General features: G+C 36.6%; 3 protein-coding genes across 3 annotated transcripts; 1 reads left to right on the top strand and 2 right to left on the bottom strand.

Annotated features, from left to right (window-relative positions):
• Positions 1-4,029: 4,029 nt before the first annotated feature.
• On the bottom strand, positions 4,030-7,414 carry LOC103404954 (glucan endo-1,3-beta-glucosidase 12-like). The gene is made up of 3 exons (XM_070817073.1): positions 6,921-7,414; positions 5,494-6,816; positions 4,030-4,378 (listed from the first exon to the last, which is right to left on the bottom strand). The coding sequence occupies exons 1-3, from the start codon at positions 7,003-7,005 to the stop codon at positions 4,338-4,340; spliced, it is 1,449 nt and encodes a 482-aa protein (XP_070673174.1). The 5' UTR covers positions 7,006-7,414; the 3' UTR covers positions 4,030-4,337.
• A 1,380-nt stretch (positions 7,415-8,794) lies between these two features.
• LOC103404953 (small ubiquitin-related modifier 1-like) lies at positions 8,795-10,629 on the top strand. The gene is made up of 3 exons (XM_008343913.4): positions 8,795-9,221; positions 10,067-10,216; positions 10,412-10,629. Exons 1-3 carry the CDS (start codon positions 9,144-9,146, stop codon positions 10,478-10,480), a joined length of 297 nt encoding a protein of 98 aa, XP_008342135.1. The 5' UTR covers positions 8,795-9,143; the 3' UTR covers positions 10,481-10,629.
• A 962-nt stretch (positions 10,630-11,591) lies between these two features.
• LOC103404952 (uncharacterized) lies at positions 11,592-17,301 on the bottom strand. Its single transcript, XM_008343912.4, has 10 exons — positions 16,650-17,301; positions 16,412-16,503; positions 15,930-16,071; positions 15,561-15,830; positions 15,328-15,475; positions 13,457-14,629; positions 13,103-13,341; positions 12,935-13,008; positions 12,130-12,236; positions 11,592-11,958 (listed from the first exon to the last, which is right to left on the bottom strand). The coding sequence occupies exons 2-10, from the start codon at positions 16,474-16,476 to the stop codon at positions 11,930-11,932; spliced, it is 2,247 nt and encodes a 748-aa protein (XP_008342134.3). The 5' UTR covers positions 16,477-16,503; positions 16,650-17,301; the 3' UTR covers positions 11,592-11,929.
• Positions 17,302-22,840: the final 5,539 nt, after the last annotated feature.

Genomic DNA, 22,840 nt, shown 5'->3' with positions numbered 1-22,840 from the left:
AACACAAGAAGAACAAAGTATAAAACACACCTGATAGGAAACTAACCTACAGACATATTTATTGATGAAGAAGCCATTCCAGTACTCGCACAAACCTTATCCTCTCTGCAAATCTCAATGCTCTCCCAAGAATAGGTTATTGGTGCAAAAAAAAGTGTTACTTGTAAGCAATTATAATGTATATATCGCATACTTTTATTTATCTTGTATTTTATATTTATAAAATGTGACATGTGAGGTCAGTAATTTTTCTTCACACAATTCATTGCCACACTTGGGGACAAGAAATATGGGATACTGGTTATTTGTCGGGAAACAATTGGTACTGTATTGCAATTTGTAGCTTAAGTGCATTATCTTATTTAATTAAATAGGCAACAGTAAAGTTAATAAATATGTTTAATAGGTTAATTGGATTGCTGGCGTATGAAGAAGGTTGGCAAAGCACTCACCATGCATTCGAACTCTCAGTTCGGCATGGCTTGGAATGGTGGGCAGATTGAGCTGGTGAAGTGTTGTTTATGTAGCCTGTTTTGAAGGTCATGAATAATAAACGTTGTTCACATTGACGCAGTGTTTCATGAATTGGGGAACTCCTAATTAATATTTGTGCTGCCACGTTGTACTTTGATTTCAACTGACAAATGTTAAGGAGACTCTCAAAGTGGGATTTTTTTATAGATTTTCTATCACATCATAGTTTAACATCAATTCTTGTGCTAAAATTATAAAATATTATGCTAAAACCATGAGGTGGCAAATCCAAAGAGTTCATGGAGAGTTTAGTATGGTGGTTTACTTCTCTTATCATGAGGATCTCGCAACATTTTTATTTAAACTTTCTCGTTCTCTCTTTTCAACTCTTCTTCTTATCATGTAATGTTGTACATTAATACGAAACGTCTATTTTTAAATTCACTCTTTAAAAATCAATTTTGGGTAAACCAACCTAATCTGACATCATTTAGTCATCTAAACTATTATCCAACATATATATACAAAGCATGTTATTTAGTTAAATACTAAAATTATAACAACATCAATTGTACAATTAAATGATTTATAATTTAATTACTTTTCGCAAAGTTGATCTTTAAGGTTGAACTAAAAAGTGAACATATTTGATTATTGTGCAACGTTGTCGAATGAGTATGAAAGTCAATATGATAGAAATAAAGAAGGTTGATAGCATCCTTCTTATTATCATCTATAACTATTTATACACCCAAAACTGGAGCGCTTACTAACACACATCCAATATAAACAGGCCTTACCATTTATATGAATCTCAATATGTGTGTCCAAATTGCATCATTCATAAAAATTTCAGGCAAATATTCAATATTTACTAATTTTAATTTATATAACTTAGCATCCATGTGTAATCCATGCGGTGGGAACTTTTTGTATGCAACCTTGAACAAAAGAGCCTAGCTAAACATGGAAACAACAATCATTTTACATGAAAGACCAAAACTTTTAATTAAGCACAAAACTGAAGCAAATTGTACATTTGACCAAAATTGATAAAATTAAAACTTCATTTTTTTATATATAATAACAAAACCCAAACTTGGATCCAATTTCATACTCCGTATCATTAACTTATACTATTTTCAATGTCGTTAATTTGAAGTCCTCTAATCCGATCTTCAATTCATACCATATGGAGTATGGAAGAAAAGTGCCCCAAGGGGGTCTTCATCAACCATGCGTGTGATTATTGCCAACAATAAGAGAATGCATTGTATCCTAGTTAGATCGGATGCAATCGAGTTGGGGGTGGCCCCTTGGCACATGGGTCGATGTAAGAAAAATTGGTCACTTTTTGGGTTGTGTGAAAGGCAATCGTCGTTTGGGATATGTGCAACGTTTTGAGTAGCATGCATTCTGCAATTTTGTTGTCATGCTACAAATAAAAGCCGTGTGGAAATGAGTGGATTGTGTGGCCTCTCATTTCTATACTTTTTTTATCTTTTTCTATTTATATGAGCAAAATTAAGCAATGTTAATATTTTATATTAATTTTTTTATAAAAATAATAAAACAAAAAGTAATATAAATATAAAGTGTTAATGTGGCTTAACCGTGACCACACAAAACAGGAAGGGATGAGAAGAGTATGGAAATAGGAGAGTAGACAATCCTCCTCTGTGTGGAAATGGTTTCACATGCGTTTATTCTCTATGGCTTTTATTTAAAGAAAACTAATGAAAAATATTTGAAAATTTTGAGTTTTTGAGTTTTAACGATAAGGATAAAATAAAAGGAAAACTAATGAAAATGTTTGAAAATGTTTGAAAACTTTGAATTTTAATGATAAGGACAAAATAAAAGGTAAAGTGAATAGTACCATGATTGACTTTTTAGTATAAAAATATGATTTTTCGTTAAAGTGAACAATACCGAGAGCTTTTCATTAAAATTCTCTAAAATAAAGGTAAAGTGAATAGTATCAGGATTAACTTTTTAATATAAAAATAAACAGTATAGGAAACTTTACGTTAAAATTCCATTTTATTTATTTCGGGTGATCGCTAGGCCAGCTCATTCTACTATTTGTCTAACAATTAAACAAGTAAAAGTTTGAGTACTGCGCCATGCACATTGCTCCCACTGAACCAATGTATATAGCTAATTAGCTGTAAAATATTTATGGTTACTACAATCTTGTAAAGCATATGTTGCACGTGTTGTAAGACCGACCAAATACAAAGATTAAGTACTTAAAACTCACTAACGTTTTATTGTCATTATAAATTGGTGTCAACTTCTTTAAATGTTTCAAGTAAATACCTAACCGATTGAAAATGTCACATCTAGTAAGTCCCGATTAAGTTTTTGTTAAATTAACTAGAGCTTACTTTGTCTCCAAAATCAATAAAAGGTCATGAAAGCATTGTCTCCATCAACTAACAGTCACCACCACCCCTTCAGGCTATCACCTCCAAACCTAATGCACAATCACCAACTCCACCTACAACTCAAGCCACCAACATTGAAAGGGTCATGGAGGTTGCTAAAATAGTATGGATTACCATGATGCATCCACCACCATCTTCACAGCCCTACAAGAAGAACTTGAAGCTTCACGGGCTGAGAATCAGCGAATGAGGAAATCACATAACCAGAAACAAGTTCCTTGAAACCTTAATTGAATTCTTAACCCTCTTCTTTGTTTGGAGATTGCCCTCCTGATGTAATTTCAATTTGTGCTCATTTTCAATTCAATTCAATACCTGTTTGATGATTGAGTTACATATTATATAACTTATGTTTAAAATTAAGATTTTGAGGCAACCAATAGTAATGTTAACTATGATATACCCGATTGTCGAGTTTTGAATATAAACATTGGGATTAGGTTTCGGTGATCGTAGGTTGAGCTTGAAAGTGGCGAGGGCTTAATGTTTCCCGATATTCATTTTTGTTTTCTATTTTATTAGTGAATTTGTTCGTTTTCTTTCTTTTCATTTTTTCATCTTCATGCCTTTTATAAAGTTATTTTTATTATTATTTTATTGTCCATGTAAGCAAAAAGGCAAGATCTATTGTTGCCACATGTACATTTAACGAAAAAATAACCAACGCTTAATGAATATGATATTTTTAATATGTTAGGTTACTTGTTTAAAATGTTTAATCAAATACAAATACTTGGTGTATTTAACATAGTTGGAGATTGTGAAATATGAAGAGAAATTTCACACAACGGTAATTTAAAGCAATTTCATGTTCACATAAATATTGTACTGTTGATTTGAAATACCGCTACAATAACATACGTAAGCGAGTGAAATAAGTCATTCCCCCGAAAGACAAGACGAGAAACTGTACTTCCCAATAATGAATTCACGATCCCTATTCATCCAACCATACATTTGGAAGAATCCAAATCCAAATTATGTATCAGATGAACACATCCAATTATTCTTCACGTGACACACTGCCACACACAATTATCATATGCATGCAGAGTTCTCCATCATATTACTGTCCAACTCACGTCTCACTCTATTACTCCAATCATTAAATCCAAAAATAATAAGATTCTTGGAAGATTTAATTAGTCAAGATCCACAAGGTACATCGCCACTGGAATTAAACCAGGAAACTACTAAGTGTGTAATTATTAACATAATGGTTGACTTAAAACCCCTAAAACAGAAATTAACAAGTAGCCAAGCAACTAGTCCAACCAACAAATACGTACAAAAGCAAGGACCTCCCAAAAAATAAATTATAAACTAAACCCACAACTGCAATTAGGCTAAGTTTGGCCACAAAATTGCTAAACCATACAGTTCATCATACCCCCCCCCCTCCTTCTGCATTCTTCAGTTTCCGTATCCAGTGGGCAGCTCACATTTCCCAAACTCTGCAACAAAAAAACAAAGACCAAATTTTTCTTATATTAGTAAATAATAAGAGGAATTTACCAAACAAAAAGGGTTTTTAAACTTTAATTCTTAAAAAAAAATACAATTGAAATTTTAATGAGATTACATATTCATTCTAGTCATTTTGTGTATATTTTAGTGGTAGTGCTAATCAAACTTATTTTTACGTCTCGCACTTTCAATTTATGACCATCGACTGAATGATTTGAAAAAAGTTAATGTACAAAAATTAACAAAAGCGAGTGTAAAGTAAAATGAAATTTATAAATAAAATTACTCTATTTTTAATTACAATTCATATATTTTATTTAAAATTTGAATTTATTTATAAACATATTCCACAAGTGTACCAAAAATATGTTAAAATAAATTGATGACATAATCATTTATATCGAAATATATTTTGCAATTGACCAATATACCCAAAAGTTTGTAACAAAATATTTTTATATTAAATTAATCTATCAAAATATATTATATTAAATTAATGTATTTAAATGTCTGAAGAACACAGTATTGATAAAAATTATTTTACCTAACTACCCAAATAAAATAGAAAACTTTATCGAAAAACTTCCGGTTCTGTTTATTTTAACGAAAAATCATATTTTTATACAAAAAAAAATCAATTCTAATGCTATTCATTTTATCATTTATTTTATCATTATAATTAAAATTTTAAAGTATTCAAACACTTTTAGATTAAAGGTAATTATTTATTAAATTAGAAAAAAAAATTAAACATCAAAATTTAACAAATAAATCAGGTGATACATGTATAAAGAACTAAAATTTGATTTAAAATTTTAATTGATTTTAATCTAAAAGCCTTTTTTTTTTTAAGGTAATGTAAAACTAGAAACAACACAACCAAAAAATGGTCACGCGACCACCACTTGACGTCCTTTGACCTCACGTGCTGCACCACTTTCCAACATTTCGTGGACCAGAGTCAAGCTTTCACTCGGAACTCAAAGGACTACAGTGTCCCATTCCATCCGGCGTATTTTAGCAACGCCGCATATTAAAACTATAAAATGCGCCGGTATTTATATTAATTAAAAATACGAGAGGGAGATGATAAGATACGTACTGGGTGGTTGAGAGACCACGTAGGCTGCCCCGCCAAAATAGCACGTGCCGACCCCACGTGCCTTCTTCTGGTAGTAACTGTTGAAGGCGTACGAGGCGTGGGCCTCGAGGGTGTTAGGATCGTAACACGCAGACCCCGGCTGGATCTGATGGCAGTCCGCCCCGCCCTCACCGCAAGCGTAGTCTATACCCGCCTGCAGCTTCTCCTTCCCCGCCTCACCATTCGCCACGCACCACGTGTTTCCGGTTAAGCTCTTCGACAAGTCTCCTCCCCCGTTGACCGGAGCAGTCACCTGCTGGTTTCCTGATACCGGCGACCGGCTGTCGTGATAGTTCTTTAGTCCCTCGACGGTAAACGGTATGTCGTATACCTTGCGCTCGTTGGGGAAGAAGAGACCGTAGTTTCTCTCCGATGTGGGCCCGAATTTCTTGTCCTCGTTGAAGAGCGCGAAGAGATAGACGGTCAATTCTGCTTTAGGCCTCAACGGGGTCCCACCGCCGGTCAAGATCCGACGGACGAGGTTGCCGTTGTAGGCGGCTGCGTTCTCCACGCTCGCGCCTACTTCAACCGAGTCGCCTTTCGAAGGCCAGCCCGTTTCCGACACGACCATGTTGATGTCGTCGTACTTCAACGCCGACATGGCGGCGAAAACGGCGTCGATCTGGGCGTCAAAGAGGTTGAAGTAACGGAGACCGTTGCCGGCGTCTACGACTCCGGGGTTTTGGTGGAATAGGGCGTAGTCCAAGGGGATGACGTCGGAGTTTGACTCGTAAGCGAAGTAAGGGTAGCAGTTGACCATGAGGTAGGACCCGGTTTGACGGAGAAACTCAAGCATGGGCTTGAAAACGGGTTCCACGAGTTCAGGTCGGAATGACCCGGCGGAGGACGGGTAGGAGTTTTGAAGGGCGCTGAGGGCAATGGGCGAGGAGACTTTGATGGAGGACTCAAGCTTGAAGTGGACAAGGGCAGCGTGGATGTTTTTCATGGCGGAGATGAGGAACTTGGTGGTGTCGTGGGTGTCGACGAAGACCTCGTTACCGACGCCGATGGCTTCGATCTGGGTGTTGGGGTGGTAAGCGACGACATTTCGCTGGACCCAGTTGGTGGCGTACGACTGCGACTTGGCGGCGGCTGAGAGGAGCTCATTGGGGAGGTCGACGGTGACTTTAATGTCAGATCCTGACAGGGCCCGGAGCACGGCCGGGTCGGAGTCGAAGACCTTCACCCGCTCCAAGCCTTGGGATTTCAGAAGCTGCACCACCTTGTACGCCGACGGCAGGTTGTCTGCGATTCTGCCATAGTTCACTCCCACCGAGCCCGCATCTGCACAAATGTAGCACAAAACGACACAATATCAGAACCCAAAACACCATTACAAGATGAAGATACAAAGAGAAAAAAAAATGTAATTTTCCTCGGTATTTTACCTGCTAGAGATGAAAAGACGGAAAGGAGAAGCACGACGGCGATGACGTGGCGTTCCATACTCTGGTTCTTGGAGAAGCAGAGCATTGTGAAAGGTGGGAGAGCTTCTTCTTCTTCTTCTTTCCTCTTCTGTTGATCTCTTCTAATTTTCTGTGGCGGAGGTTGTGAGTGACAGTGAGCGGAGCGAGGGGAGCGAGTGGATTTTATGGTGTTAGCGGAATAACGTGCGGATCGATATGGCGGGACCCACGCGTTTGACGCAAGAGACCCTACGTGATGGAGAAATTTTTATTTGCGATAAGAATATGGATGATACGTAAGTAAGAGAGATAAATTTTATTTTTTAAGTTATTAATTTTTTAATATATATATCTTATTATTTATATAAAAACACGTGATATATTATCTTGTGTGATGGTTATACTGAAAAATTTCTACTACGTGATGGGTCTTCCTCTCACATTGTCCCACAAACTCGACCGTTTTAAGCTTCACCGAATTAGGAGGGGGATTCTCTCCCCTTTTATTCTTATCTTCATTCATTTCTCTTCCCTCCTCTCACATATTATTTTTTATTTTATTATCTTTATAAAAAAAATTAATACAAAATATTAACTTAATTAAATTGTAATCATTCAAATAGAAGAATAGAGAATCCACCTCTACCTAATTAACTCTGCCGCTGCGTATGCAGATATTAAATGGTTTGCTTGCTACTAATGTGCGTAGTACGCTCCTAGGGTTCGTCTAATTTTATTTATTTTGTTGTTAAATAAATGGTTGTGTCAGCTTGTTAAATAAATAGCTGGAATTTTGGAACAGAAAGACGAGAAATGATAGCTACATTCTTTATTTACTACAACATCATATTTAGATTTCCATCTCTTTAAAGAGGAGAAAACAATTAACGAACTAGGGTTATTTATTTTTTTCAAATCCGAAGAAAACTAGTTAAAAATTACACTTTATTTATGCCCACAATCAAACAGATTCATAATTTATAAAATATTAAACCTATAACCTCCCGTTTTAGGTCTCCATTTTCATTGTAACGGAAATAATGAAGAGTGTTGAATCATGATTCATGATAACATAGGATGCAATGCAATGGGGTCCATGGGGATTGGGGGAATCGATGTTTGGGGAAAATTAAAAAATAAAAGAAGAGATGATCTCATCATGTTTTCCGAACGTTGGATGGTACAAGCAAAATGAGCAGTGCTTAACGGGAAAGGCAAGCAACAAGCCAACAACTAGTTCATCACTTTTTATGATTAAAACATTTATGCCGTTGTGAACCGACGACTTTTTGGGTTTGTGTTCGTGGCAGAATTCATTGTGTAAAAGTTTGATTTGTGAGCAATGTCAAGTTGAGGACATTCGCAACAGCTAAATATGCAAATGGTTTAATTTGCAACTTTTATAGAATATTGAAAGAGCTGAAGAGGGATCATATCTCGCCTTTTAAATTGACAAATTGAAATCAATTTTATTTAGCGTTCTCTCTAACTTGAGTTCCATGCCTAGCGATGCATCAAAATCCACTTGAGGAAATATCAGTTGAACCAATTTCTAAGTCGACATTTTTTATACAACATGTATACTTAAATTATGGGTGGAAATTTTAGACTAAGTTACACAATGAACAAAAATAGTACATTAGTATCGAACTTATGATTTCTCAATTACAAGTAGATATACCAAACAATTTGAATTTATGATAGAGTTTATTCGAACCCTGATACACGAGTACGAACTTTGTACCATGAACAACTGACCAACAATCACAGCAAATGGCCCAATGGTAAGGGAGCAAACTGCTATGACTCCTAATAAATAAATAAAAATTGGATGTCTCGAGTTCTATACTCCGAACTAACGAGTTTGCTTAATTGTGGTCATGAGCTGGTGAGTCTGCTTGACCAACCAACTTACTTGTTAACAAGATTGATGATCCTTGAACCAAAAGATTATCGGGCCTCGTGGATCTCGAAGGCCCTATTTAAATAATAACTTGGGCGTTTGAACTTCAAAAGGCCCATCAGCAACCAATCAAACTCTAACACGTATACGACCTCTATTGCGCGGGGTCACTGAAAAGAACCGTCGGTGGTAGCGCCGCAGCGGGTACAAAAATCACGGAGAGGAACCCTAATTTTGCTTTGTTTTAGAGCGAGAGAGATACAGACTGCAGAGGAGAGAGGGAGAAGAAGAAGAAGAAGAGGATGTCGACTCCGCAGCAAGAAGAGGACAAGAAGCCCAACGACCAGGCCGCCCACATCAACCTCAAAGTCAAAGGACAGGTCTCTATTTTTCACCATCGTACTTTACCCATCTGTATACAATTTAGATTTTTTTTTTAATTTTTAACGTTTCTGGTTTTGATTGTGATATTCGATTCGCATGGGTTTTTTAATTTTTGGGTTCTGAAAAAAAATTGGGGTTTTCCCAAATATGCCTGATTTTTCCCCTATTTTTTTGTTCTAAGAAATCAGTTTAATTGCTCCGATTAGAGTTTTACTGCTTTTTTTTGGCAAATTAATGGATAAATTAATTGGTGTTAATCAATTTGAACAGGGATTAGTGAATTAGGCTGTGTTTTGCTGCCTTTTTATTCGTATATTTGGTGTCTGCCATCTGCTCTTGTGATTGTGTCGATATCTTATTACCTTTTGTTCTTGTTAAACTAAAGTTGGGTTTTTTCTATGATCATGACGGTTTCGCCCAGAAATCAATTGGTTTTGTGGTCTTATGATTTTGCAATATGCTTTTCATTATTTTATGCAATCGTTTGTGATGATAATGGAGATGTATTTAGTTCAATCTCTGTTGTTTGTTTTTCTGTGCGATTGACGATTTAGTGCGCAAACTGCTTATTTTGCATGATGGGTTTATAACATCACCGTTGAACGCTTGCTGTTGCATTCAGTACCTTATTTATTCGTCCTTCCGATGATCATTCACTTCATTGTGTTTTGTTCATTTCACTCCGTAGTTGTGACAGAGTTTGAGGCTTCCTTGCTGTTGCTTCCGAAGTCAATGAATCATAATCTTCAGATGTTTTGTTTGAGTGGTATATTTTCAAAACAGTTTGTAGTCACGAAAAGTGTGATGAGCAGATGAGTGATAGTTTTGTATTTCGTTGCAGGATGGGAATGAAGTGTTTTTCAGGATCAAGCGAAGTACTCAACTGAAGAAGCTTATGAACGCATATTGTGATCGCCAATCTGTGGAGATGAACTCAATCGCCTTCTTGTTTGATGGCCGTCGTCTACGAGCAGAGCAGACCCCTGATGAGGTTCCCCTCTCCCCTCTCTCACATACGCACCTGCTCTTCCACTCTCACGATTGCAAACACTTGTGCATTTTGTGCTCAGTTGCTCATTTTCTGCATATATTATAAACTTACGATTGCAAACACTTGAACGCGCATTTGCACTTATGTTTTTCTTATTCACATGCTAAATTGTTTGTGGTTTTTTTCTTGTTCCAGTTGGAAATGGAGGACGGTGATGAGATCGACGCCATGCTGCACCAAACTGGGGGAGCCGTACAGATTTGATACTACCATGCTCTTAGTGGAAGGTAGATATTATTATCTATGATTGGAAATGAAGTTGTTCTATGAATCTTCGGTTGTCAAGTATTACGAGTGAGTTTAGTTTTGTACAAGACCTTTCGTAGTTGTTAATCAACTTTGATTATGTTGTATGTGGGATTTGGCGTCGAAGTTTTTAGTTTTCTTTTAAATTTGGATCCAGATTATGATTTTAAGTTGGTATGTCATTGTCCCAATGAACAGACATGATTGCGAGATTGTTAAAACACATAACATCGTGTTATTGGTCGGGATGCAATGCTATCGTACCTGGATGCGAGACTATTAAATGATTGAATTTAGTCCAATTTGAATTTTTATCTCCATCTTTGAATTGGTATATAGATTTTTAATGGTTTCGACCTGTATCTAACTAATATTGATTAGTTTCGAATTTATAATCCGATTAGGATCCTTAGATTTAAGATTAGTTTGATTATGAACCAGCTACATTTTCTATACCGGAATGAGAATCAATTCACTTCTAAACTTTTTTTTGTGTACCCATAAGTTTCATAAGGATTTGACGTAACCAAAGAGTGCCGGCTGTCGACTACCTGACGCCCTTCCCCTCCTCCTTTATCCGGGCTTGGGACCGGCAATGTAAGATAAACTTACACAGGCGGAGTTTGTGTACCCATAAGTAATCGGAAAAATATTTTCCCCTTGGACCTGTCCTTACTTTTCCTATTTCTAAGTTTTCCATTCCTTCCTTACTGAGGGCAAATGTTGCTTTACTGCAGTAGCGGAAAGCAATCAAGCATGTGCAACCTGATGCAAATTTAATTGATCGGTTTTTCTTTTTCCTAACAACTAACCATTTAAGAGTATCTCCAAAGAGTCAAAAAAGTTCACATTAGCAATAACAAAAAAAAGAAAAGATAGCTTTCGTGTTTTTGAACCGAAATGTCAATTTCTACTTGGCATGCCGGGAATTGACAATAACGATGGTTGTCAAATTTAATAGCAACTTCAAGTCTATTTTTAGCAATTTTTACCATTATTATTATTTTTTGTTCTATCGCTCTACGAAAAATATTTATCCATTCCTCATTCTATTTCTATCAAGTAAACATGCCCTAAGATTAGTTTTGATTACAAACCAATTCAGATTCAAACATGAATTAATCGAATGAACATTATATACACTGAACTAATAGTTTGCCCCCTACAATTCACATGTAGAAACAAGACCGCAAAGAATTAAGGATAAAAAAGAAACCGAGCTCTTCCTATGGTATGTATTCAGACATAGGTGCTACATGCACACAACAGAAGCACCCGCATCAACTCCTACACTTTACACTATGCCGCCGTCTTTATGTTCTCTTGTTTGGCCGAAAGCATTTCACACATTGTCGAAGGTGGTGCCCCTTTGATAGTGTTATCCTCCAAAAGCCGTGGAAAAACTATTCAAGGTTGTTTTTCCTTCTTACTTCGAACTGCAAAGCCAAAACCATGATAATCGGTTAACGAAATTTAGAACATGTGCAATTGTTCGTGCGTAGTAATATCAGCAGCAATTATTGGTGCAGCAATTCTCTCTCTGCGCTCCAACCTTGTGCAGGGACGTGAAATTCATCATCTAAAGTTTCCCACATTAGAAAACTAACCAAATTCCGAGTCTCTGCTGCGCCTATAACGTCTAGAAACTTCACGCTGTGATCTCTGGGTTCGGTCCAGGAATCTTTGGGTGAACTCTTGTATATGATTATAAATGCTGTAACCATCACAAAATAATTATAAGCACGGGTTTATTAACACAATCTTACATAGGTCTACGAATAGTTATCATGCTGAATTATCAGTGACTACATAGGCAAACCACATAGTTACACGCACAGGTTTTCCAAATGAATAGAGTTGAAATCTCTCCTCGGGATCTCCTATCTAGACTTCGTTTCCATATTGTTACCTAACCTTTAGGTCAAAATTATTGCGAACATAATGAATCAGAATTGGGGTAGTCAGCTCCGTTAAGAGTGGCAGATACGAGAGATCACCTCCTCAAAGGGTTGTTCAATTGGGAAGCTTGGTACCATGGAGAAGACTACTTTTGCAATATCCAAGGATTGAGGATAACAACAGAAGTTTCCCCATGACTATTGCACAAATAATCTTGAAATCTTACATTTGACTTCTTCCCAGGTAAGAAAGCTAATATTTAGCATAACCCCAGAATCTGGAAGGACAGGAACAATGCCTGAGGAGCATGGGTCGGAGTTTTACATTTGACCTGGTAGTTTTATTGTCTCTCAAACAACTAGCAACTTAACGACAACACTGTTCTTAAAGGAACTTTGTACTGATAAGGTCTAATGATGGCCTAAGAAACCACGGCAAATGTGTATGCATCCCAGAGCAGAAAAATGAAGATCACTAAACAAGATATTCACGCTAAAGAAAAGAACAGCATACCTAAGGCGATGCCTGTTACAAGCTATGAAGAATGCAACAAAACCATTTAATATACTCCTGACAGCTCGGAAAACCTGAAACCCAAAAAGAAGAGAATGGTGATCAATAAAACCATCTAGCGACATTGTTAAAAAGTAGAAACTACATTTATACTTTTTAACTTCCAACCTGAGAAAAGAGGTCATTCCAAAGTGAACGCCATATGGAAACTTCAACCGTTTTCACAGTTGCCTGAGAAGCTGAAGCAAACTTGAATATGCTGCAAATAACTTGCCAGATATCTCGAAGTGTATCATATATGCATGCACCAATAAAAACTATAACATTGGCTAGTGAAAGGACCATGCGAACCGGAGCATACAGTACTTCCCATAGAATCCAAAATATAGGATATACAATGGAAGTTCCTGCAACAAAACGCAAACAAGAGTACATGCACTTAATAGAAGATTTTTAAAATTGTACAACGCCATTGACTATTTGAATCAATAGATGGGTAATCCAAAGAATTGCATGACCTACCAATGCTCCAGATGGCTGACAGGACAAACCATATTGGAAACACTAAAACCTCAATCAGATTCCCGACTAGACTGCATGAAGATCCAATCAGAATCCAAATGACTGAAAAGAGGCTCTCTAATACATCAATAAGCATGTTCCATACTGGAAGGAGGAATCCAAAACACTCCACAAGAGGTTCTATCAATGGCTGAGCTAGAACTGAAAAAAAGGATCGCGTGGTACTCCTGATTGCCAGAAACCACTGAACAACTTTCTGAGAGTGGTGTAGAAATAGCATTGTTCCCAAGTACTTAATCCTTGATATCATCGACCAGGTCTCTATCCAATCAAATAGAGGCCCACAAAGACGAGATGCAGTTGCCTTGAGAACTGGAACATTTTTGTATAGGTCATAAAATCCAATTAAAACAGTGACAACTGAGATCAGCACATACAATGCTCTTGCCAGAGGGCACATCCATGGGCGATAGATATGGCAAAACCCAGGGTATGACTGAAGGAAGATAACCCAAGATGGAAGCCCGGCCTCAAGCAAAGTCAGCAACCGGAGATCAGACATTATTATTTCTCTTAGTTTAAATGGGAGGTCACGGTGATTGAACCTGAACAAAATCAGCACATCCCTGTACTGGGTAGATTCAACAGCATCTTGACAATCACTAGTATAGGTATTGACAGTTACAGGTATAGCTTCTTTGCTGAACGGAGTAGCTTTAACAGCACCTTCAGAATCACTGATATAGGCCCTCGCAGTCACCGGTATCTCATCTTCAGAATCACAGGTATTGGTCTCAGAGTTTTGCATTTCATCTCCACAGTAACAGGAATAAGTCTCAGAGTTTTGCATTTCTTCTTCAAAGTAACATTTATACGTCTCAGAACTTTCAGAGTCACAGGCAGGGCTTTGCACTTCCTCTGAATAAGTATCTACTTCAACTCCAGCACTAATACACGCTGTTATTTTCCTTCTCTTATAGGGTCCAGTAGGTGGAGGCGGTGAATGCGGTACACCGGCCCTATTTTCACAGATATCAGAATGAACACTAAAGTTGCGACTAAGGCAGTGGAGAGAATCTTCCCCAGTGGGCAGATTATTGTGACAGATATTGTCATCAACAACCGCCATAGTTTCTGTCTCTGGAAACTCTTCAGCATCATAGAAAACTTCTCCTGGAAATGTTAATAAAAATTAAATGAAATCATAGAATCCTCATTTCAACTGGTAGTAGAAGAAACACAGTAGTTTCAGCAGCCATCACTTAGCACAGTATAACACTTTGTGCAGATAGAGAAATTCTCCAAATATATGTTTATCCAAATTTCCTAATAAACCAACAAAGGAAAAATGTTCAAAAAGAACTTCTCGAACTTCTCCTTGTGAGCTTCAAGGGATCCCAAGTCCCTATGCTATAAGAAGATTATCCAAGTAAATTAAACAGTGTCTCTAGATCATCTCACATTCTAGTGGCTTCCATTCCAGCCGGTGTTAGAATTTTATAACCTTCAAATCATCATGCATATCACAGAATTTCACTCTCAAGCAAAATCATACAGATTCAAGCAAAGATGAATACTTCACGCCTTGCGGTTCAGTGCACGGCAGAGTAATAATATTTTTTTCTTTAAAGGAACATATATCGCGAAACAATTAAGCTATAGCAGCCCCAAATAAATTTCCAAATTTTTACCATTTTCAATGCTGCACTATTTGTTTTGACTAACCAAACATGACCACTAAAGACATCCCCACATTCTGACTACAGGTACAGAAATCTCATGCTCATATGCCAAAAGAAAAAAAGCCCATGTCATAAAGTTATTAACATGAAGACCACAAAAATAGGAATCATGAGGGCAAAGAATACTACCTACGGAAGAATTCAGATGCTCTTTTAACTGTAGCTGCTCAGAGATTGTTCCTGAGAACCACGAAGATATGCAGCTTGCAGCTTGAGCAATACTGTCAAATTCCCATCTTTGCATGGATTTAGCCTCTATAGCCAGCGACGTATCAGTCTGCAAAGAACACATGAACCATAGAACACGGGCACTTACAAAGGACTACAAACAACTGTTCAAGGATATAGAAAGGGGGTGATACCTGAAGCTCATTGATGTAATTGATACCTCGAACATTGCTCCATGCAACTTCGAATACAATAAAACCATACAAGGTCCTATGTAACTCCCTTCTTAGAAGCAAAGATCTCTGCAGCTTCTTTACAGGTAACAACACCTTCTTCTGATGCTTGATTAATGAGAACCACCTAGCAAGCTTCTTTGGTTTTGCAGTCTTTGGTCTGGGGCAAGCATCATTTCCTTCTGTTCTCACCTTCCGCGCCTTAGTGTTTGCAAAAGGAGACAACCTTGACTGAAAAATCAAACCAATATAAACTTTGATTCTCCGTAAAGTAGAATTGAAAAACAAATAAGTTGAACATCAATAAGAGTGTGGTGACTATAGATTGACCTTGGTAACCATCAATTGCCACAAGTGTGCTGACCGCGAACCTAGGTCGCCCAGCCATGGCCGATTGTCCACCAAGATATAGAATTTCTTGCTTTCGAGGGCCAGGAAAAGGCTAAGATCCGAAAGATAAGACTGCAAGTCTCTGCAATCACAAAGCACAAACCACATCACTTCATTATTCACACAAAAAGAACAAAAAAAACCCAAAACAATGTTTCAGAACATGAAAAAGCATAAAGTTTTCTCTGTATTTAGCAATACTAAACTACAATCTTAACAAATAAACACTCACCAGAGCTGAAAATTTAAAGAAAAAAGATTGTCATGCAATTAAATTTCTCATAAAACCCAATTCTCGCACAGAAAAACTGTGCATGTAGGATCAAAACAAAAAGGGCATTTGAGAATTTAAACAAATTAATTAAATTAAAACCAAAGAATAAAAATTGAAGTAGTAAATGCTGAATTTTGAAGAAAGTTACCCAATTTGCAAACCGGTGAGGGGGAAAATGCAGCGGGCAGCGTCACCTTTCCCCATCAAGTTCATGCTTTCTGCCCAATTCTTCACCAATCACTGCTTCCCACAATTCACAAATGATTAACAACCCAGAATCCAACATACAAATACACAAGGTTATATGTCTATGCTTCTTATATGGAAGCATGCACTGAATGCATTTTAGAGAGAGAAAAAGGGTAGAGTGAGAGAGAAATGAGGACCTTGTTGATAAAGAAGGAAATTCCGTGGAAAGAAGAGAAAGCAATCACCGGCGAACTTCATAACAGAGGGCAAAGGCACGCCGGAAGAGAGAGAGAGAATGGGGGAGTCCACGTGGACGAATCAACGGCGGAGGGAAGAAAAACCCTTTACCCTCCGGAGATTTTCAGAGCAAAGATTTCATCTTTTTTTTAAATTATTAAATTTCATTTTTTTTTCTTCTTTTTTGGGGAGATTTATGAGTTGCTTGGATTCGAAGGCGACGAGGACGGTGTCGTGTCCGAAGGAGGAGAGGAGGCGGGTCGACTCGGCAGGGACACGTCCGTTGGGGGGAGTTTATGAGGAGGATGACGGGAGCAGCCGGGGAGATGGGTACAATGGTAAATTCGACCCTCCTGCGGATCTCATGTGCTTCCCGCCACCATTATCTCTCTCTTCAGTAGCTGTCGTTTGGTGGAAGAGAGAGATAGAGAGAGAGACAGACAGACAGAGGACAGAGAGTCAGAGAAATTTCTAAAAGTGAAGAGAACGGGATAAGAGGTGCCGGAACTTCGAGGAAACCTGGGAAATAACCGCGCGAGCTGTTATCGCCTGCGTAAGTTGTTTCTCACTTTGGCCCTTGAATTTTTATGAGTTTTAATTTTGTCTCACTTTGGTCCTTTTGTGAAAGTTCATTTGATTTTATACCCAAAATTAAGGCATCTGTCATTTCGACTTTAAAACAATTATATGACGCCAAATGGCATCATCTTGATTGTCCACGTGCCAATTGTTTGTAACATATTGGTTGAGTTGTTGAGTTAGTTGCTTAATTAGTTGTATTAATTATTATTATAAATAAGAGCTTAAAGAAAAATGTGTTGTCGTCGTTGTAATAGTTGTCAATAAGTAATATAATACTTGTTGTACATTAATTGAAAGTCGAAGTGTGAGTTCCTATAAACATATGGTGTGAACGGACATACTAATTGAACTTAAAAACTAGTATACATTGACAGAGAAACCAAAGTGACATAACAACAAAAGTTTGGGGGTTATAAAGTTAAAAAGAGCTAAATGGAAGGACGGAAATGGGAATGGCTGCAATACAAAGGACTAATACAGAATTTGGGACTGAAAATTGGGAGTCAGACGATTGGACTCATAGGAGAGAGAAGTAAAAGCGCGTATACGGCGGTCGTAGTTGTTTTTTGCTGGTAAAGTTGTGTACGTGGGCGTACCGTGGTGGTCCTATATAAAAGAAAAGAATCCATATCTATATGTGAGTAGGGTGCCTTCGTATATTCTCTCAATTTCAGCTCTTATCTCATACAAATTTTTAGTTGTGACAGGAATATGGATGGTACGCCACGTGTTTCTATGTAAGTGGTGGAAATTTTTAATTTTTAAGTTATTAACCTTTTAACACATATATGTTACCATTTATATGAAAACTCGTGGTGTACTATCTCGTGTGACAGTCACCTTGAAAAATCTATCCTTACCTCGTCCATCATAATTTGTTTGTTTGCATGCTTCACCATCAATTTTAATGAAAGCTCCCTTTCCCAAAATTAAAGCTTTAATTGCGTGTAGTAAAGACTTTATTTTTCAAAGTAATTTACAATTCAAGGGAAAATCTGAACTCAAATCTTATATAGATTTTCGACCATTTGAGTTTCAATACGAAATTTAAGTTCAAGAAAAATGTTATTCAACTAAGTAAATAATAAGATTTGAGTTTTAACTTCAACAATCTCCGATACACATTTAAATTGTCAAAACTCAAACTTCAGTGAAAATATCCAAATTTTAAAAGCCAAAATATACTAATATAAAGTCTTTGAATTGGATGAGAAAACCAAAAATACTCAACTTCACCACCCTTTTTGGAATCAAACACAATGCGATAGGTCTTGAAGATTGTCATAGGTTAAGATAGTGTGTCATCTCAAGTTTGTATCCTCCCTCCCATGAATTAGAGAAACTTAAAATTGAATATCGCATTGAAAAGTATAAGGAAAAAAAGCTTTGCTCTTAAGGCAAGAGAAGGCACACTTACCAACAAAAAATCCAAGTCAAGATTTCCGAGTAAGGTAGTTGTTGATGCATAAAATCACCAAGGATTGAATATTACGCCTTTCACTTAATTCTTTGAGAGATGAAGGAGGACCGGATCTCGGAAATGAGGAGCGCCGGTGCGGTGGTTCCGGCTATGTACGCTTTGATGCTTAAGTCAGTCTAAGCATGAAATTGTAGCCTGAACTTGTAGCCTTAAAGATGCATATATCCGAAGTTGATCACAAGTCTATTGCTATGTCCTTGTTTGTTACAAACTGTTGTGGAATTGTTTTTACGCTGAAATTGAGTTCTTTCCATTCTAGGACTCTTAAGTGATTTCTGTAGCCACATCCATTTGGTCCAACGATGAGCTCCTAGAATTTGTCCGGCCAACTTAATTAATTAGTGGATGTCTACGAGATTAATTTATATGATATGAATATATTGTCGTGCATGGTATCATTTTAAGCCAATTATACAATGTCATAGCGTAATTTCTCTTTATACACCATTATGTGATCGATAGAATACACCATTAATCTACCCGGTAATGTAAGTGTGCCACATCTACAACCCTTGTACTTTGGTTAGTGCTTAAAATTTATTCTATATGATACATATGAAAAATGGGAGTGAAGTTTACTTCACCACATATCAGAGAAATTCTTGAATTTTTGTTAAAATCGACAAAATGTATCGATACATCCGACATATAGATATATTTGGAGAAACTCTCATATTTGTTTAAACTAATGTTTTTTTTTTTGTTCATGTCTAAAGTTAAACTAGTGTTTAATATTCTCTAAAATTTTATTTTAAGTTTTTATGTTTAAGCAAATTTTTACTAATGAAAACCAATATCAATATCAACATTTTTACAAATTTACAAATCAATATTTTTATCAATACCGATATTTTAAACACTGGTTATATCATAAAGTGTTTTCACCTTTAACTTTTGGCTTAGGCATGCGGCCTTTCTTGGCTAACGTATGGGTCGTGGCACCTTAAAATATCCTTTGATGGTGCATGACCCCACCATGATCAGGAATTTCAATGATTAACAGCAGGATCCGGAAACTCCTTGGCCTCGTCTGAACGGAGGATTCTTTATTTTCCTAATCTCTCATCCTTTCTATTCCTTCTTATTTAAACAGTCACGGTTACGTTATATCAACATCTTATATTACTTTTTTTATACAAATAATAAGAAAAAAAACAATATGAGAGAGGAGAGGATGAAAGAGGATGAGAATAGGAGGGTAGAGAATCCTCCTTCCATCTGAACCGAACAATCTGTGATTTCGTGGTAGGGACAAACCAATAGGATCCTCTCTGAATATTTTTTTATAAGAATTATGGAGATCCGTGTATTGTATTCGTTCATCGTATATCGTACGATCAGAAATTATTTTAAATTTTATTATTTAAAATTGACTATAAAAAATATCTGACAAAAACTGATCGCACAATATACAATGAACGAACACAATTCATTGAGGATCCGGAGAGGATCCGAATTCGGAACGAACAATCTGTGATTTAGTGGTAGGGCCCAGGTAGGAGTTGGAACCTAACCGTTGATTTGTTTAGGTAAAATAATAGAGCAAGGACAGAGATGCAGTGTGTACACGAATCGTGTGAAGTTCATGTGCGGGGGATGTCGATAGTTTCGTAGATGGGGAGGCAAGTGGCTCTATAAATCCTCAATTTCTTGAAGAAAAAAAATATACATCAAAGGCAATGCATGATGCATGTTATTGGAAGTTGGATGATGATTCATCATTTCTGTAACTTGATCTGTGTTCGCAAAACTAAGGAACTTATCTACATTTGGAATGTACTCGAAGTGTGAACTTATCAGAGTAAGATACGTGTCAGTGTGTTATTGGTTTGAATACTGTTAAGATGTATGTAAGTCTTTCTTCAATTTAAAATGGACATTAGGCTTTTTAATCATCGTGAATGATATTTTGTATGAAAAGGGTATGTTCATGTGTGCTGGTGCATCTTTTTGCTTTCTGGTTGTCAAGTCAAACAGATAACATGATGAAAGAGATATAAAAAGAGGTTCACGACAAGAAATGAGTAATTTAATGCAATATTTTAAAAAAATATGTTCATGCTACGGAGTATATACTCTCTTGGTTGTCTGTCTAAATACGTGACGAGTCATGTGCAAGGCCCTTTCATGTTTGGTTGGGTCATCTTTTGATATAATAATTTCATTATATAAATTTAGTTATTTAAAACATTTAATATTTGAGGGTCAGTTTGAGAATCCGTTTTAACAATGATGTATAGAAGTTGCAATTGCAATCAAATCTGAGCCGGTAAAATGTAATTTACTCATTAATATGGATTAGTAATTGAAAAATATCATAAAAATTCAGACCCTATGATAACTCTAACTCTAAGCAAGTTTGGTGGTGGCACTTTGTTATGGTAATTACGTTTCGATTGGGTGGTGGGCAGGTTGTTTTGATGATTTGATTGGTTGTCATATTTCACACACTTGGTTAATCTAATATTATGGGAATCTTGAACGCTGGGAAGTTCATTTCTTAGCTGCGAAGGCAACAATATTAATACTGTTAGATGACATTGATATAATCTACATCGTTTTCAATTGTTTTGAGTAGAGCGATAGAGTTAATGAGTTGGATAATTAATTGTTAAGGGAGGAAGAGTCAGTGGAACCCGTATTAAAATGTATAGATATAATTACTTTCAATCATTGCAGTAAAACGCATCTGCACAATTTTATTTCAACATGTTGACTATTTGAGCATAATAAATTTGGCTTCAATATTGCCAGAGCTTGCATTTTATTACACGACACATTATACAACTCTGAATTTATATAAATGGAAGACAGATGTGTACACAACACCTCATGCGATTAGAACTGTGGCAACGTATATTGGGATCAAGGTCATCTCAAGACCACTCAGAGTCCAAGAAATATACATGTAAATGTGTTCCGATGAGCCTTTGAATGTTTGGTACTAGTCTTTTTGTACTTATCGAGTGTTTTATGTAATGTTTGCTAGGTATATCTCGACAATTTTCATGGACATTACTCGACAAATTCTTTCAATATCACTCATCAGATTGCTTCAGCATATGTCGATATTTGTTGACATGTATGCAATATGATTTGGCTGACGACTACAAGTCCACCAAGTATTTGACAAAATTCTTCATCGGTAAAATGTAATTTCTCTTATTAATATGGATCAGTAACTGAAAAATATCATAAAAATTCAGACTTTATGATAACTCTAAGCAAGTTTGGTGGTGGCACTTTCTTATGGTAATTACGTTTCGATTGGGTGGAGGGCAGGTTGTTTTGTTAATTTGATTGGTAGAAATATTTCACGCACTTGGTTAGTCTAATAATACTGGAATGTTGAATGTTGGGAAGTTCATTTCTTAGCTGCGAAGGCAATAACATTAATACTGTTGGATGACGTTGATATAATCTACATGGTCCTTTTATTGTTTTGAGTAGAGCGATAGCGTTAAAGTTAGTTAGATAGTTAACTGTAAAGGAGAGAAGAGTCGGTGTATATCGAAACGGTATGAAGGTACATATTCAAGATTGTTTTTCGTCATTGTAGTAAAGCACTATTTGCACAATAATCATATCTACTTGTATGATGACATATGACGTATGTGTCCTAAAAATTCTCTTCTTTTGAGGATCGTAGATGTGAAAGGTCCATGCAAAGTTGGCAACATTTAACGCGGTGGAGTTATGTTCAGTTGTTGCTACAGCCTAGACCACATTGTCATTGAGATGTTGATCTTTTAATTTTCACACACAAACTGCCATTTGTATTGTAAGTAATCAAAATAAAATGTGTACTTTTCCTCCCTATTGAAAAAAATATTGCATGTATAAGAGAAGCGTTTAGGAAAGGCATTACTCGATTGCTAATAATAATCACTTCCGTTTACGCAATGTTTAAATTCTCTAACAATTTCTTTTACATAATAATAACGTGATCAGTTATTATGAATAGAAATGGTAGACGACATTATCTGCGTTATTTAAGTAGTAAATTCAACAACGGAACTTTGCTCTTACCCAACACAGGTAGCAAAACTATAGTGCCTAAAAAGAGAGAGGGGCCACGAGGACGTTCCG

Source organism: Malus domestica, chromosome 17 (assembly GCF_042453785.1).
Source record: "Malus domestica chromosome 17, GDT2T_hap1".
Lineage (NCBI taxonomy): Eukaryota > Viridiplantae > Streptophyta > Magnoliopsida > Rosales > Rosaceae > Malus > Malus domestica.
Note: the sequence above shows the minus strand (reverse complement) of the source record. Positions and strands in the feature narration are given on the sequence as shown.